General features: G+C 44.1%; 1 protein-coding gene and 1 long non-coding RNA gene across 2 annotated transcripts; one reads left to right on the forward strand and one right to left on the reverse strand.

The window, feature by feature from the left end:
• Positions 1 to 399: 399 nt before the first annotated feature.
• On the reverse strand, positions 400 to 9,213 carry LOC112430968 (arf-GAP domain and FG repeat-containing protein 1). Its single transcript, XM_024799493.2, has 4 exons — positions 8,901 to 9,213; positions 8,558 to 8,652; positions 563 to 619; positions 400 to 465 (listed from the first exon to the last, which is right to left on the reverse strand). Exons 1-4 carry the CDS (start codon positions 9,106 to 9,108, stop codon positions 400 to 402), a joined length of 426 nt encoding a protein of 141 aa, XP_024655261.2. The 5' UTR covers positions 9,109 to 9,213.
• Positions 9,214 to 10,850: 1,637 nt separating this feature from the next.
• On the forward strand, positions 10,851 to 12,831 carry LOC143421935 (uncharacterized). Its single transcript, XR_013101536.1, has 3 exons — positions 10,851 to 11,058; positions 11,721 to 11,781; positions 11,960 to 12,831. It is a non-coding gene; the product is annotated as an uncharacterized LOC143421935 (long non-coding RNA).
• Positions 12,832 to 13,796: the final 965 nt, after the last annotated feature.

The raw sequence follows: 13,796 nt of genomic DNA on the forward strand, positions 1-13,796 counted from the left end.
AGTTAAAGCACTGTGGGTGTGTGTCTCTATGTACGTGACTCCCTGCGGTCATAAAAGTCCATCTCCCTTCCAGACCACAGTTATCCAGTTACAAATGTTGAGACCCCCACCCAAACATTCTCTGGGGAATTTCCACTCAGCATTAACTCCTCTCTGTTTTACTTTCACAGTTCAAGTGGGGGAGGGGTCTCCTACAATCTACTCCTAAGTTCACAACACAGTGAGGCCTTTATTATATTGAGGGCAGTGTCAGTGTCTCTACAATAGTTCTACATTCTATGTTAACACATTTCTAAACTCTAAAATAAGCTAAACATTCCTACATGGCTCAGTAGAGGCCAGGCTAGTTCACAGGTTAAATAAAGGGGAGGGCATCGACCTCCCCCTCTGCACACACCATCACTGTTTTGTAGCCTTCGACAGTGTCAGCACGACTGTGTCGCATATTGTTCCATTTATGACAAACTGCGATAGAAAATACAAATTCTTACAAACATTGTGTTTTTAAAGCTACTAGTGAAACAAAAACAGTGCAATAGATGCAAGCGTGCCAGTTGTTGACCCTGTAGTGCAGCTGACATGATGGACCGCTATAAGAAGGGGTTTGTGGACCCGCACCCTAGAACGAAAAAGGGAAGCACGCAGTGAGACTGTGTACTAAGGTTCTTGTCCAGTGTTAACTGAGAAGAAAGTATGCTAGCTATATGGCTGTTCACCAGAGCAATGGGCTGGTTATTCAAAAAAACAAAACAAACACCTCTCCGTGAATCGCTACCTTATCGTGGTGGAGTGGTTTGTGTGTCCCAGGGATCCCAGGGGCTATGTTGTCTGGGGACTTTTGCCCCCTGGTAGGGTCTCCCATGGCAAATTGATCCTGGGTGAGGCACCAGACAAAGAGCGAGACTTCAATGCTCATGTGGGTAACGACAGCAAGACCTGGAGGGGCGTGATTGGGAGGAACGGCCTCCCTGATCTGAACCCGAGCAGTGTTTTGTTATTGGACTTCTGTGCAAATCACAGTTTGGCCATAACGAACACCTTGTTCGAACATAAGAGTGTCCATAAGTGCACGTGGCACCAGGACACTCTAGGCCGCAGGTCGATGATCGATTTTGTAATCGTATCACCAGACCTGCGACCATATGTTCTGGACAATCGGGTAAAGACAGGGGGGTGGAGCTGTCAACTGATCACCACCTGGTGGTGAGTTGGATTAGGTGGCGGGGGAGGACGCTGGACAGACTCGGTGCACCTAAACGCGTAGTGAGGGTGTGCTGGGAACGTCTAGCAGAGGCCCCAGTCCGCGTGATCTTCAACGCACACCTCCGGCAGAGCTTCAACAGCATTCCGAGGGAGACTGGGGACATTGAGTCCGAATGGACCATGTTCAGCGTCTCCATTGCCGAAGCTGCTGCATTGAGCTGCGGCCGCAAGGTGGTCGGTGCCTGCCGTGGTGGTAATCCCCGAACCAAAAGGTGGACACCAGAGGTGAAGGGAGCCACCAGGCTGAAGAAGGAGTCCTATCGGGCTTGGTTAGCCTGTGGGACTCCGGAGGCAGCCGACAGGTATCAACAGGCAAAGCGGAATGCGGCTCGGACAGTGGCTGAAGCAAAAACTCGGGTGTGGGAGGAGTTTGGAGAGGCCATGGAAAAAGACTTTTGGACTGCCTCGAAGAGATTCTGGCAAACCGTCAGGCGTCTCAGGAGGGGAAAGCGGTGCTCTACCTGCACTGTGTATAGTGCTGGCGGACTGCTGCTGACGCCAACTGAGAAAATTGTCAGGCGGTGGAAGGAATACTTCGGGGACCTCCTTAATCCCACTGACACGTCTTCCGAGGAGGAGAGTCTAGGGTTGAGGGGAATGACCCGCCAATTTCCGGAGGCGAGGTCACTGAGGCAGTTAAACAACTCCTTGGTGGCAGAGCCCCTGGTGTTGATGAGGTCCGCCCCGAGTTCCTGAAGGCTCTGGACGTTGTAGGGCTGTCCTGGTTGACACGCCTCTACAATGTTGCGTGGAGATCAGGGGCAGTAGTAAGAGGGGAGACCGGAGGGTATGTTCCAACTACAGGGGGATCACACTCCTCAGCCTCCCTGGAAAGGAGAGTTCGTCCGCTAGTCAAACCTCGGATACAGGAGGAACAATGTGGTTTTCGTCCTGGTCGCGGAACACTGGACCAGCTCTTTATCCTCTCAAGGATACTTGAGGGTGCATGGGAGTTTGCCCAACCAGTCTACATGTGTTTTGTGGACTTGGAGAAGGCATTCGACCGTGTCCCTCGGGGTGTCCTGTGGGAGGTGGTGTCTGGCCCATTGCTACGGGCCATTCGATCCCTATACAACCGTTGCAAGAGCTTGGTTCGCATTGCCGGCAATAAGTGAGACTCGTTCCCGGTGGGTGATGGGCTCCGCCAGGGTTGCCCTTTGTCACCGGTTCTGTTCATAATTTTTATGGACAGGATTTCTAGGCGCAGCCAAGTGGCGGAAGGCTATCACTTTGGTGGCCTCAGAATCTCATCTCTGCTTTTTGCGGATGATGTGGTTCTGGTGGCTTCATCGGGTGAGGGCCTCCAGCTCGCACTGGAACGGTTCGCAGCCGAGTGTGAAGCAGCGGGAATGAGGATTCTCATGGGGTTCTCAGCTGGAAAAGGGTGGCGTGCCCACTCTGGGTCGGGGATGAGTTCCTGCCCCAAGCGGTGAAGTTCAAGTATCTCGGGGTCTTGTTCACGAGTGATGGGAGAGGGGAGCCGGAGATCGACAGACGGATTGGGGCTGCGGCTGCAGTGATGCGGACGCTGCACCGGTCCGTCGTGGTGAAGAGGGAGCTGAGTGTAAAAGCAAAGCTCTCAATTTATCGGACGATCTACGTCCCTACCCTCACCTATGGCCACGAGCTGTGGGTAGTGACCGAAAGAACGAGATCGCGGATACAAGCGGCAGAAATGAGCTTCCTCCGAAGGGTGGCTGGCCTCTCCCTTAGAGATAGGGTGAGAAGTTCGGCCATCCAGGAGGGGCTCACAGTAGAGCCGCTGTTGCTCCACATCGAAAGGAGCCAGTTGAGGTGGTTCGGGCATCTGACAAGGATTCCTCCTGGGCGCCTCCTGGGTGAGGTGTTCCAGGCATGTCCCACCGGGAGGAGGCCCCAGGGCAGACCCAGGATACGCTGGAGAGATTATATCTCTCGGCTGGCCTGGGAACGCCTTGGTGTTCCCCCAGATAAGCTGGAGGAGGTTGCTGGGGAGAGGGAGGTCTGGGCTTCTCTCCTTAGGCTGCTGCCCCCGCGACCCGGTGTTAAGGTTCTAACATTGAGGAAGGAGAGTACAAACAGCCATGGTCCCGAACTTGGTCAAACAATTGATATTAATGAAATAAACGCGTGGGAAGATCACTCTGTTCGCAGACAGGAATTGATCTTCGACTTAATCAAAGCATAAGCAGATATTTATACCATCAGAGTTTGACTTTAATGACGCCCCGCCAACGTCAGATACATTCCATACATAGGTCAGATCAAAACCACAATGACTTTTAACACAGTTTAAAAGAACATTATCTCTGTCTCGTCTGGAACACGAGCCCCACATCCTGCAAGAAACTGTTCCTCTTTTGCAGAGACAAACATGACTAACCTCTCACCTATAAATGAGTCTAACTAATGTGTGTGTGTGTGTGTGTGTGTGTGTGTGTGTGTGTGTGTGTGTGTGTCGACCTTACATGCTCTCTCAATTCATCCGTTGCTCTTCTGACCTTTTACCAGGACAGAGGCTCATCCTTATGTGTAATAACCTAACTGAAACTATATGTACTATGTTGAATAAATGTTATAATCAGGAACCTCTACTAAAAGCTTAATCAAAGAATATAAAAGTATAAAAGACAATTTGAATAACCTAGTTATTCACATAGCCTCGTCCAAACAGCTCCTCAGAATAACCTGCACTTAGACTTTGCTTTCGGTTTCACTTCTGTAAAAGGCACACTCTGCAAACCTGCAATTTCCTGTCAGCCTGTGGCTCAGTCTTTCTGAAAGACACACTGTTTAAACATCTGAATGCAATGGCAATACTGTAGATTATATTATTAATGCAATGGTAATGATGATAATTACTAACAATAGCAGTAAAATAATTTCCCTGCTCTCCACACCGGCCTCGGATAAAGCGGATGAAGATGGATGGATAGATGAACAAACAAACAAAAAAAACAAAGCCATCCCTTACAGTAAAATCTACACAAAGAACTGAAGTCTCTTTATTTATTTTTGTGTCAAACACAGATCAAAAGTGCTGTGCAAAAGTCTCGAGCCACCTCGTAGTATTTTATTCTATTGCATATAGTTTTTTATTCTTTTTATCTTCTCCTATACCTTTTTTCTTTCATTTGTGTTGTTCTAACTTTGCACTGTCTACTTTCTGAAACTTTGCACTGTCTACTTTCTGCTGTGACACAACAAATTTCCCATGTGTGGGACTAATAAAGCTTTATCTTATCTATCTTATCAACAGGTGCAGGAAGTAATTCAAATGTGAAACACTTTTCCTGTGACACACAGGAAAATACAGCATGAGTCAACAACTGTTTGTACAGGTTCTAATATACCAAAGTCAAAATTTTGTATCACCACCTTTATTCTTCAACACAGACTAAACCCTCTTTGGCAGCTCTCTAGTAATTACGTTAACTAGTCATGAGGAATAGTTCTCCAGGCTTCTTGAAGGACATTCAAAGCTCTTCTTTGGATGTTGGCTGACTTTTGTTCTGTTTTCTGTCAAGATGATTCCACACTACTTCAATAATGTTATGGCCCGGGCTCTGAGGAGGCCAATCCATGACTGATAGTGTTCCACTGCGTGGTTTTCCATTCAGATTTGCTTTTGGCAGTGTGTTTAGGATCATTGTCATGGTGACAAATATAGCAGCAAAGTGGTTCAGAAGGTCCTGAGTTCGACTCCACTATCTGTGTGGAGTTTGCATATTCTCCCCATGTTTGCATGAGTTATTGGTGTGAGTATGAATGGTTGTCTCTCCATGTTAGCCCTGTAAAAGCCTGGCTGCCTCTCACGGGTAGCCGGGGTAGGCTCCAGTCTCCACAGTGTCTTACAGATGTCTGTATACACAGTGGAACCCTCTCCTGACGTTTTTTGAACATACTGCTTCCTGAAGAATGGCTTCTTGTCGGCCACCCTTCCACTAAGACTATTTCTGATGGATCAACTGAAGCGTCAAATGATGAGGGTCAGCTCTCATGTCTTGTGTCAGCTCTTGTTGGATTTAAAAAAAAGAAAGAAAAAAAAGAAATCTATTTCTTAACAGCATGACTTTCATTATACTTTTTGTCTTATTTTTTTTGTCCTAACACATACACAAATGCCATTTTATATCTATCAAACTATGTTTTTATTGGCATTTTTCACAGATTCAACTAAATAATCTGTTCTGGTTCATTTCCAAGTTGTCTGCTATGTGTAGAAACACTGGGTCATGCATTGAGTTAGTCACCTTTTTTATACTTGAATGATTGACAGGTCAAGTGGCTTAAACAAACATCTGAAAATGTTCAGGCACAAGAACTGAACTGAAAACGCCAGGCTGCTTAGAAGCAAGATATTACAGTGGCTTGCAAAAGTATTCGGCCCCCTTGAACTTTCCCACATTTTGTCACATTACAGCCACAAACATTAATCAATTTTATTGGAATTCCACATGAAAGACCAATACAAAGTGGTGTACAAGTGAGAAGTGGAACAAAAATCATACATGATTCCAAACATTTTTTACAAATAAATAACTGCAAAGTGGGGTGTGCATAATTATTCAGCCCCCTTTGGTCTGAGTGCAGTCAGTTGACCATAGACATTACCTGTTGAGTGCTAATGACTAAATAGAGTGCACCTGTGTGTAATCTAATGTCAGTACAAATACAGCTGCTCTGTGACAGCTAGTGATGGGCAGATGAAGCTTCATGAAGCACTGAAGCTTTTCATCCAATTGGTTCATCCCAGCGCAAAGCTTCTTGAAGCTTCATTTGCTCTAGTAGGACACCTACTGGACGTAAAAATATTAGTTGGCATGAATTTGAAGAGTGTGGCCTTTTGCACACAGCCTGTAAATGTCAACAACAAAAGGAGTGTGTAAAACATGTATATTGTAGTGATGGCAGTATACTGTGTATATTTATACTGGCAGTGTGGAAAATGATTATTTGGAAATGATCATTTACTGTGAGGTGAGGTGTGGTTGGGGTGTGGACAGTAGTTGTGCTTTTGTAACGTTGAGGTATGGACAGCTACACACTGAGGCTTTGAGCCTCAGTCCTGCCTGTTCACATTTTATTCTGTAAAAACTAAATTTTCACTGCTTTTATGACCTTTTTAGTGGGGAGAACATAGCTAGGATTTAATGATTTAACAAATCTTTTGAATCCTTTGTCCTCCACAATGCTAAATGGCTGGGAGTCCTCAATCACCATGCTAACCAGGTCTTCATCTATTTGAGATTGTTCTCCTGAGGAAAGACAATAAAGACAAAGCACAAATATAAATATCACACACGTAACTTATAACAGTTGTATAATATTGTTATATCATTTAGTAACATTACTGCATGCTATATTATCATTGCATTTGATGGCTCACCTGGTCTTGCTCCACAATTGGTGTTCCCCTTATTCTCATGCAAAGCTCTGTAGTGCCTAAGCATGGATGAGGTGTTGCTGTTATATCCCAGCTCCCTGGCACATAGCAAACACTTCACCTTGTACAAAAGTAACGACAGCTTAACATAAATTGTATTGCACCATCAGTATTATGAAAATACATCTTCTGTAGAAATTTACATACCTTGTTGGGAGGAATAAGATCAAAATGTTCCCACACAGGGGAGGACATCCTCCTCTTCTTAGCTGGCTCCATTCTCTCCTGACTTTCTCTCCTCACTCTCATAAACCTCCAAACTGTCTCCAAACTGTCTCCAAACTCTCACTAACCGCAACTCTCCATCAAACACCCACATTTTTGAATGAAGTCTGAGGGGTTTATATCGCTGTCATATCTCGCGGCAAAGTTCGAACCACTTCATGAACCAGTCATGTGGTACAGCCGGACAGCGAGGCTTCAGACGTCATCATTTTCAGCTCCTCCCATAAATGAAGCAAGCCTCGATACGCGCATCGCGGAAACGCTCCCTCAATTACTCGACACAAGCTTCGAAGCATCGATACAGAATGTCACATCACTAGTGACGGCCTCAGAGGTTGTCTAAGAGAATATTGGGAGCAACAACACCATGAAGTCCAAAGAACACAGCAGACAGGTCAGGGATAAAGTTATTGAGAAATTTAAAGCAGGCTTAGGCTACAAAAAGATTTCCCAAGCCTTGAACATCCCACGGAGCACTGTTCAAGCGATCATTCAGAAATGGAAGGAGTATGGCACAACTGTAAACCTACCAAGACAAGGCCGTCCACCTAAACTCACAGGCCGAACAAGGAGAGCTCTGATCAGAAATGCAGCCAAGAGGCCCATGGTGACTCTGGATGAGCTGCAGAGATCTACAGCTCAGGTGGGGGAATCTGTCCATAGGACAACTATTAGTCGTGCACTGCACAAAGTTGGCCTTTATGGAAGAGTGGCAAGAAGAAAGCCATTGTTAACAGAAAACCATAAGAAGTCCCGTTTGCAGTTTGCCACAAAGCCATGTGGGGGAAACAGCAAACATGTGGAAGAAGGTGCTCTGGTCAGATGAGACCAAAATGGAACATTTTGGCCAAAATGCAAAACGCTATGTGTGACGGAAAACTAACACTGCACATCACTGTGAACACACTATCCCCACTGTCAAATATGGTGGTGGCAGCATCATGCTCTGGGGGTGCTTCTCTTCAGCAGGGACAGGGAAGCTGGTCAGAGTTGATAGGAAGATGGATGGAGCCAAATACAGGGCAATCTTGGAAGAAAACCTCTTGGAGTCTGCAAAAGACTTGAGACTGGGGCGGAGGTTCACCTTCCAGCGGGACAACGACCCTAAACATAAAGCCAGGGCAACAATGGAATGGTTTAAAACAAAACATATCCATGTGTTAGAACGGCCCAAAGTCCAGGTCTAAATCCAATCGAGAACCTCTGGCAAGATCTGAAAACTGCTGTTCACAAACGCTGTCCATCTAATCTGACTGAGCTGGAGCTGTTTTGCAAAGAAGAATGGGCAAGGATTTCAGTCTCTAGATATGCAAAGCTGGTAGAGATATACCCTAAAAGACTGGCTGATGTAATTGCAGCAAAATGTGGTTCTACAAAGTGTTGACTCAGGGGGCTGAATATTTACGCACACCCCACTTTTCAGTTATTTATTTGTGAAAAATGTTTGGAATCATGTATGATTTTTGTTCCACTTCTCACGTGTACACCACTTTGTATTGGTCTTTCATGTGGAATTCCAATAAAATTGATTCATGTTTGTGGGGGCCGAATACTTTTGCAAGCCACTGTAAGAAATGAAAGATGAGTTAAGATTTTTGCACAGTACTGATCCAGGAGACTATAGCACATAGCCACCAGACTAACCAGAAAAGGGTTGCTAGAGACCATAGGTCCTGCCATTGCCTGCCCAAAAGGAGTTGCAACAGACTTGGCCTGGCCGAAGGCTGGAAATCCTCCACCTGAAAGACATAATGTGATTTCAACTGTTACATGATGGACATGGATCTCTCTCTCTCTCATTTATCTATCTAGCTTGCTCTATATTATTTTCATATAGCTATAAATATAATTAAAACAATAATAACAATAATAATAATATTACCAAATTAAATAAGACCTCTTCCGTCAGGGTTAATTGAGTGAACCAAATATTACATGAAGAAAAATTTTATAGACGACCACTTCACAACTACAGCTCAAATCTCACCATAGCCATTATTGTCTACATGACACACACCGTTGGGTTGCTGGGGATAGGCGGGAGGCTGAGGGAAGGGAGCCTGACCAGGAAAGGGTTGCTGGAACATTCCACTAAAGCTGGTGGGGAGGTTGAAGGCTGCAGTATTCCCAAATCCAGCTGGCATACTCATGGAGCCTGTGCCAAATGGTGCTGCAAAATAGCAGAACAGCAACATTTAGGAACCAACAAAAGCTCAACACATAATAGGCAAAATTTGGTTTGATCTATTGCTGCGATTCTGTAACCCAGTGTGACTCGTTTTGGGCAAAAACGTCTACAATTCAGTATTGTGTGTCGTGTTGGGATTGTCAGAATCTCAGTTTTGTTTCGTTTTTTATTTGGCTAGTTTAAACACATGCAATAAGAGTGTCTGCACACAAGCTGTAGAAAAAAAGAAAAGAGGGAGTCAGAATCAGACGTTTAGTGGCAGTGTCTGATCTCTGGTGAACACACAGGAGCAACAGCTGGGATCAAAATGTGTCAGACAGCCAGCTAAAAACCAAGCAATTCTATCAGCGATTTAAGAAAAACAAAATAAAACATACACACACACAGTTTACAGCTGATAAAGTGATACAGGCTACAGTATTTGACCACAATAATATGAAAAATAACATTTGATGCATGACAAGAAAGAAAATTATGAACTGAACTTTAAACAAGCACTAATGAATGATCAATTGTAACCAACAGGCCTGGACTACTTCTATATCAATACTATTACCCTGGGAATTGTGAGTGTGGCATTTCTCGTCTCATTCTGGTTGCCCATGCCCCAGACAAGCATGTTCTTCAAAGGGAAGAAGGCTGCAGCTGTAGACTGCCAGCAAGAGGGGCTACGGGGAGAAAAGGATTCAGTGACGGATAAGGATGGAGAAGGCTCGGGGAAAGGGAAGATGGAATATAATAGCAGTGCTGGCTACTGCAGCAGAGAAACTGTTCATCTGCTTTGGCAAAGCTTCAGGGAGTCCTACTCTTCTAGGCATTTCTTTTCTTTCAATATTTTTTTTTAAATCACTAAGATGCTTTGAGTGCCCACTTGCATTTAATTAACACCTGGGATTACTACTAATTGGTCCAAATTTTTATAATGTATTCATAGGGTACTTCTTTTAAACAGTAGAAGTAGCTGTACAGTCATCATCATAATCTCTTGTAATAATTATCACCATTCAGACATTTAATCTACTGGCCCCTGTGGTGGGCTCTGGCCACAGCTGGCTACGTGCAGGTCTTCAACTACATCCAGCTTATGTGGGACCATATAGAGCCATCTGCCACATCATCCATCTACAACGGAGGAGTGGAGGCTGCATGCTCTCTTGTAGGTAAGATTGGTGTTAGAGCGGGTTATTTTAGATTAAAAGTAATAATTACAAGATGTTCCAGTCAAGCGACTGTAACAGCGTGAATGTGTCTACATCAGTCAGGGTGAAATACATATTGTTTGTTTTGGTCTGACCTCATTTATTAAAAGCAGACAAAGAGCGATTCAGAAGACCCTTATGAAGAGAACATCAAGGGAACAGTTTACCCTGCCGGGGATAGGGTTACCAGGGCCCCGCCCTGGAGCCAGGCCCGGGGAGGGTGCCCGAGGGCAAGCGTCTGGTGGCCGGGCCTTACGGTGTGTTCACACCGAACGCGATGGACGCGAATAGAGCGTCAGGTTTACATGTAAAGTCAATGGAAAGGCGCGATGACACACGATTGCGGGTCCTGCGAAAATTCAGAAGCAGATTTGCGTCGCGAAAACGCCAAAACGTGTGAAACGCACGTCAGTGTAGCGCGTCTGGCGCATTTGACGCGCGAATAAAACCACGCGCGTCAGTTTTTTTGTTGCATTTTGTGCATACGCGCATTTCGCGTCTACCGCTCGAGTTGGAAAAATCTGAACTCCAGCGTCAAATCGCGCCGCGACAACCAATTAGGAGCCTGGTGACGTGGCTTTGACCTAGGTCAAAGGGGCAGATCCAGCCAAAGCCTTTCATACTTCAATGGAGGGGAAGGCTAATCAATGCGGTAGCAAACAACTCGGAGCTGTACGACACCAGCTGCTTTCTGTACCGAGACAGAAATAAAAAGGACTGAGCTTGGAGGAAGATATGTGAAGAGATCGGGCAACCTGGTAAGTTCATTCATTTCTCTTTTGAAAGTTTTTACTGACCCGGGAAAGTTGCACAAAAGCTAGCAAGCCACTGCTATTTTCCCACTGAAGTACAAATACCGTTCTGCTTTTATCCATGTTGTCATTTAGGAATATATTTTATTGTTTATTAATAAACAGCACACAGTGGTCCCGCTGTTCATCCGTCACTGCTTCACTTTTTCGCTGATTTTTTTTATTGCACAGTACAGCATTGCATTCTGCAGCCTGATTGACAAATCTGCTTCGTGTCGTGTCTCCTGCGCTTGCCAAATTTATCACTTTTGGTTTTGATAACCATCACGTCCAATAGAAAAAACAGCACAAAAACACCCATAACTATGACCCTCATTCGGAAATACACACCTGCACCGCGAGGGAAAAAGGCGCACGAAAGTGGCGGGCAGATGAAGACAAACCGCGGCATAATAATACTTTTACGTTTTGCAATCTACAAAGGTTTGCACTTTGAGAATCAATTGTGAGAACTGTGACCAATGTTCATGTGTGTGGGGAAAACAGTGTATAAAGTGCGTGACCAGGGGCTAGTTATTCTGAGAACCCCTGCTGCAATAAATGAGAGACCACTGTCTACTCTACGATTATTATATTCAACCTGTTAACATTTAATACTGTATTGATAGAACCAACTGATTCTGCAGCAGAGCATCCCCAGTCCCTGAGCTCCTGCTGCTGCACCCACAGGTATGTACAGCAAGCACTGATACCTTTTCTGTCGGTGGGATTGCCTTGTGATCACCTTTACTAAATATCTACAACCAATCTGATTATATCCTGTTTTTGTTTTTTTGTTTTTTTCAATGTTGAAATTAAAATCTAGTAGCAGTCTTCTCGTTTCTTTGTGTTTTGTGCTGTTTTACAGGCCCACAGGGGAGGACGGCTCCGAGGCAGATGAGGGACGGGTCCCAGGACGGTCCATCGGCGCTGGAGCTGGCCATCCTGGTATCCCTGAAGAGTCCACACCAGTCTCCAATGGAGCATTTCCTCCTCAGCCTTGTTCCTGCTCTGGAGAGCAGCTGGTCCTTTTTATTCCTGTCTCTCTGTAAATTCTTATATTTTATATATTTATGTTTAATGTTTTTCTGTTTGAGAATTTTAATATTATTTCAAATACATTTTTATAATGACTAATGTCTCAGTTCTACTACACAGCAAATGTTGGCACACGACTTGACACATGTAGAATTTATTTCATATTATACTAATGACAAAATATACTAATACAGTGGGATGCAAAAGTTTGGGCAACCTTGTTAATAGCCATCATTTTCCTGTATAAATCGTTGGTTGTTACAATAAAAAAATGTCAGTTAAATATCATACAGGAGACACACACAGTGATATTTGAGAAGTGAAAAGAAGTTTACTGGATTTACAGAAAGTGTGCAATAATTGTTTAAACAAAATCAAGCAGGTGCATAAATTTGGGCACCACAAAAAAGAACTTAAATAAATATTTAGTGTATATCAATGTGTGTGTCTCCTATATGATATATGGGGTGCCTTTGTCTGGACGTGCTTCCCATCCAGAGCTGCACAGCACAGAGGAAAGTTCCAGCGCTCCTGGAATCCCTCTGTGATGGACCGCCAGTCTCCAGGTGAAGGCGCAGCCATGAAGTTGTCCACTAGACAGTCCCAGATGGCCGTCGCTGCCTGGGGGGTGATCTGGTTCAACGTGGACACACCGACTCTGTAACTGAATGCTTGGTCGTGAAGGAGTCCCCGGTGACAAGGAACCTGGACAAAATTGTTCAAAATTAGTATTATGTGTACTGCAGTTACAAAATACATTATTCAAATTCCAAAATACTTTTGTGATGTCATTTAAATCACAAAACTTAAATCTTACATAAAACATTTTGTAATTATAAGGATAATTACAAAATGTATATTAGATAATATCTAAAACAGCTGTGTTTTGTTTTAACTTTAACATATCATAATTTGATTGGTAGCAACTTTTGCCACTACAGTGTGCCAATCACTCACAATTCCTAAACATGTCAATCAGGTAGGAATGAAGTAAGACATTAATAGAAATAAAGAGTTGTATGTTGACATGTAGCCCTTTCCTTGCTTAAATCATTAATATTTTTGAACAATTAATCTGTGATAAGACATAGCTTATCAAGATAGAACCATGTAACTAAAGATGAACCAAACTGTTCACAGTTTTATCTAACTCTGTTTTAATAAGGGCTGGTGAGCCCTGTTATAGAGTCTGACAGCTGCAGGGATTATATACAAATATTCAACTATCCCAGAATTAAACCAGTTCTAAATAAAAAGGAGTGAGTATCACTACAAAGGTTAACTCAGTGGTCCTAATGCTACAGTTTGATATCAGCAAACACCGAGCGCATACATTGATGTGACACCACAGCCATGGTATCATTGCAAACACTGATAACAGCATAAATCGAATTAAATCGGGACTTGATGAGAGCTTCTGAGTATCACTAGAAATATTATAAACAGTCATCTCTGTACCACAGTTTGCTATCAGTAAACACCGACAGCATTCACTGTTAGCATAACACATCCATGTTAGCAGTGTATAAATGGATGGTTTAGCATATTAGCACAGGTATCAATAAAGGACTACCGTATTAAACACTTTTACTAACCTCAGGCAGACGGACAGGCGCTCTGCAGGTGGGATTGAGCGCCTGTAATTGGTGTCTAGGCGGGCGATGCTG

This window comes from Maylandia zebra, linkage group LG14 (genome assembly GCF_041146795.1).
Source record: "Maylandia zebra isolate NMK-2024a linkage group LG14, Mzebra_GT3a, whole genome shotgun sequence".
NCBI lineage: Eukaryota > Metazoa > Chordata > Actinopteri > Cichliformes > Cichlidae > Maylandia > Maylandia zebra.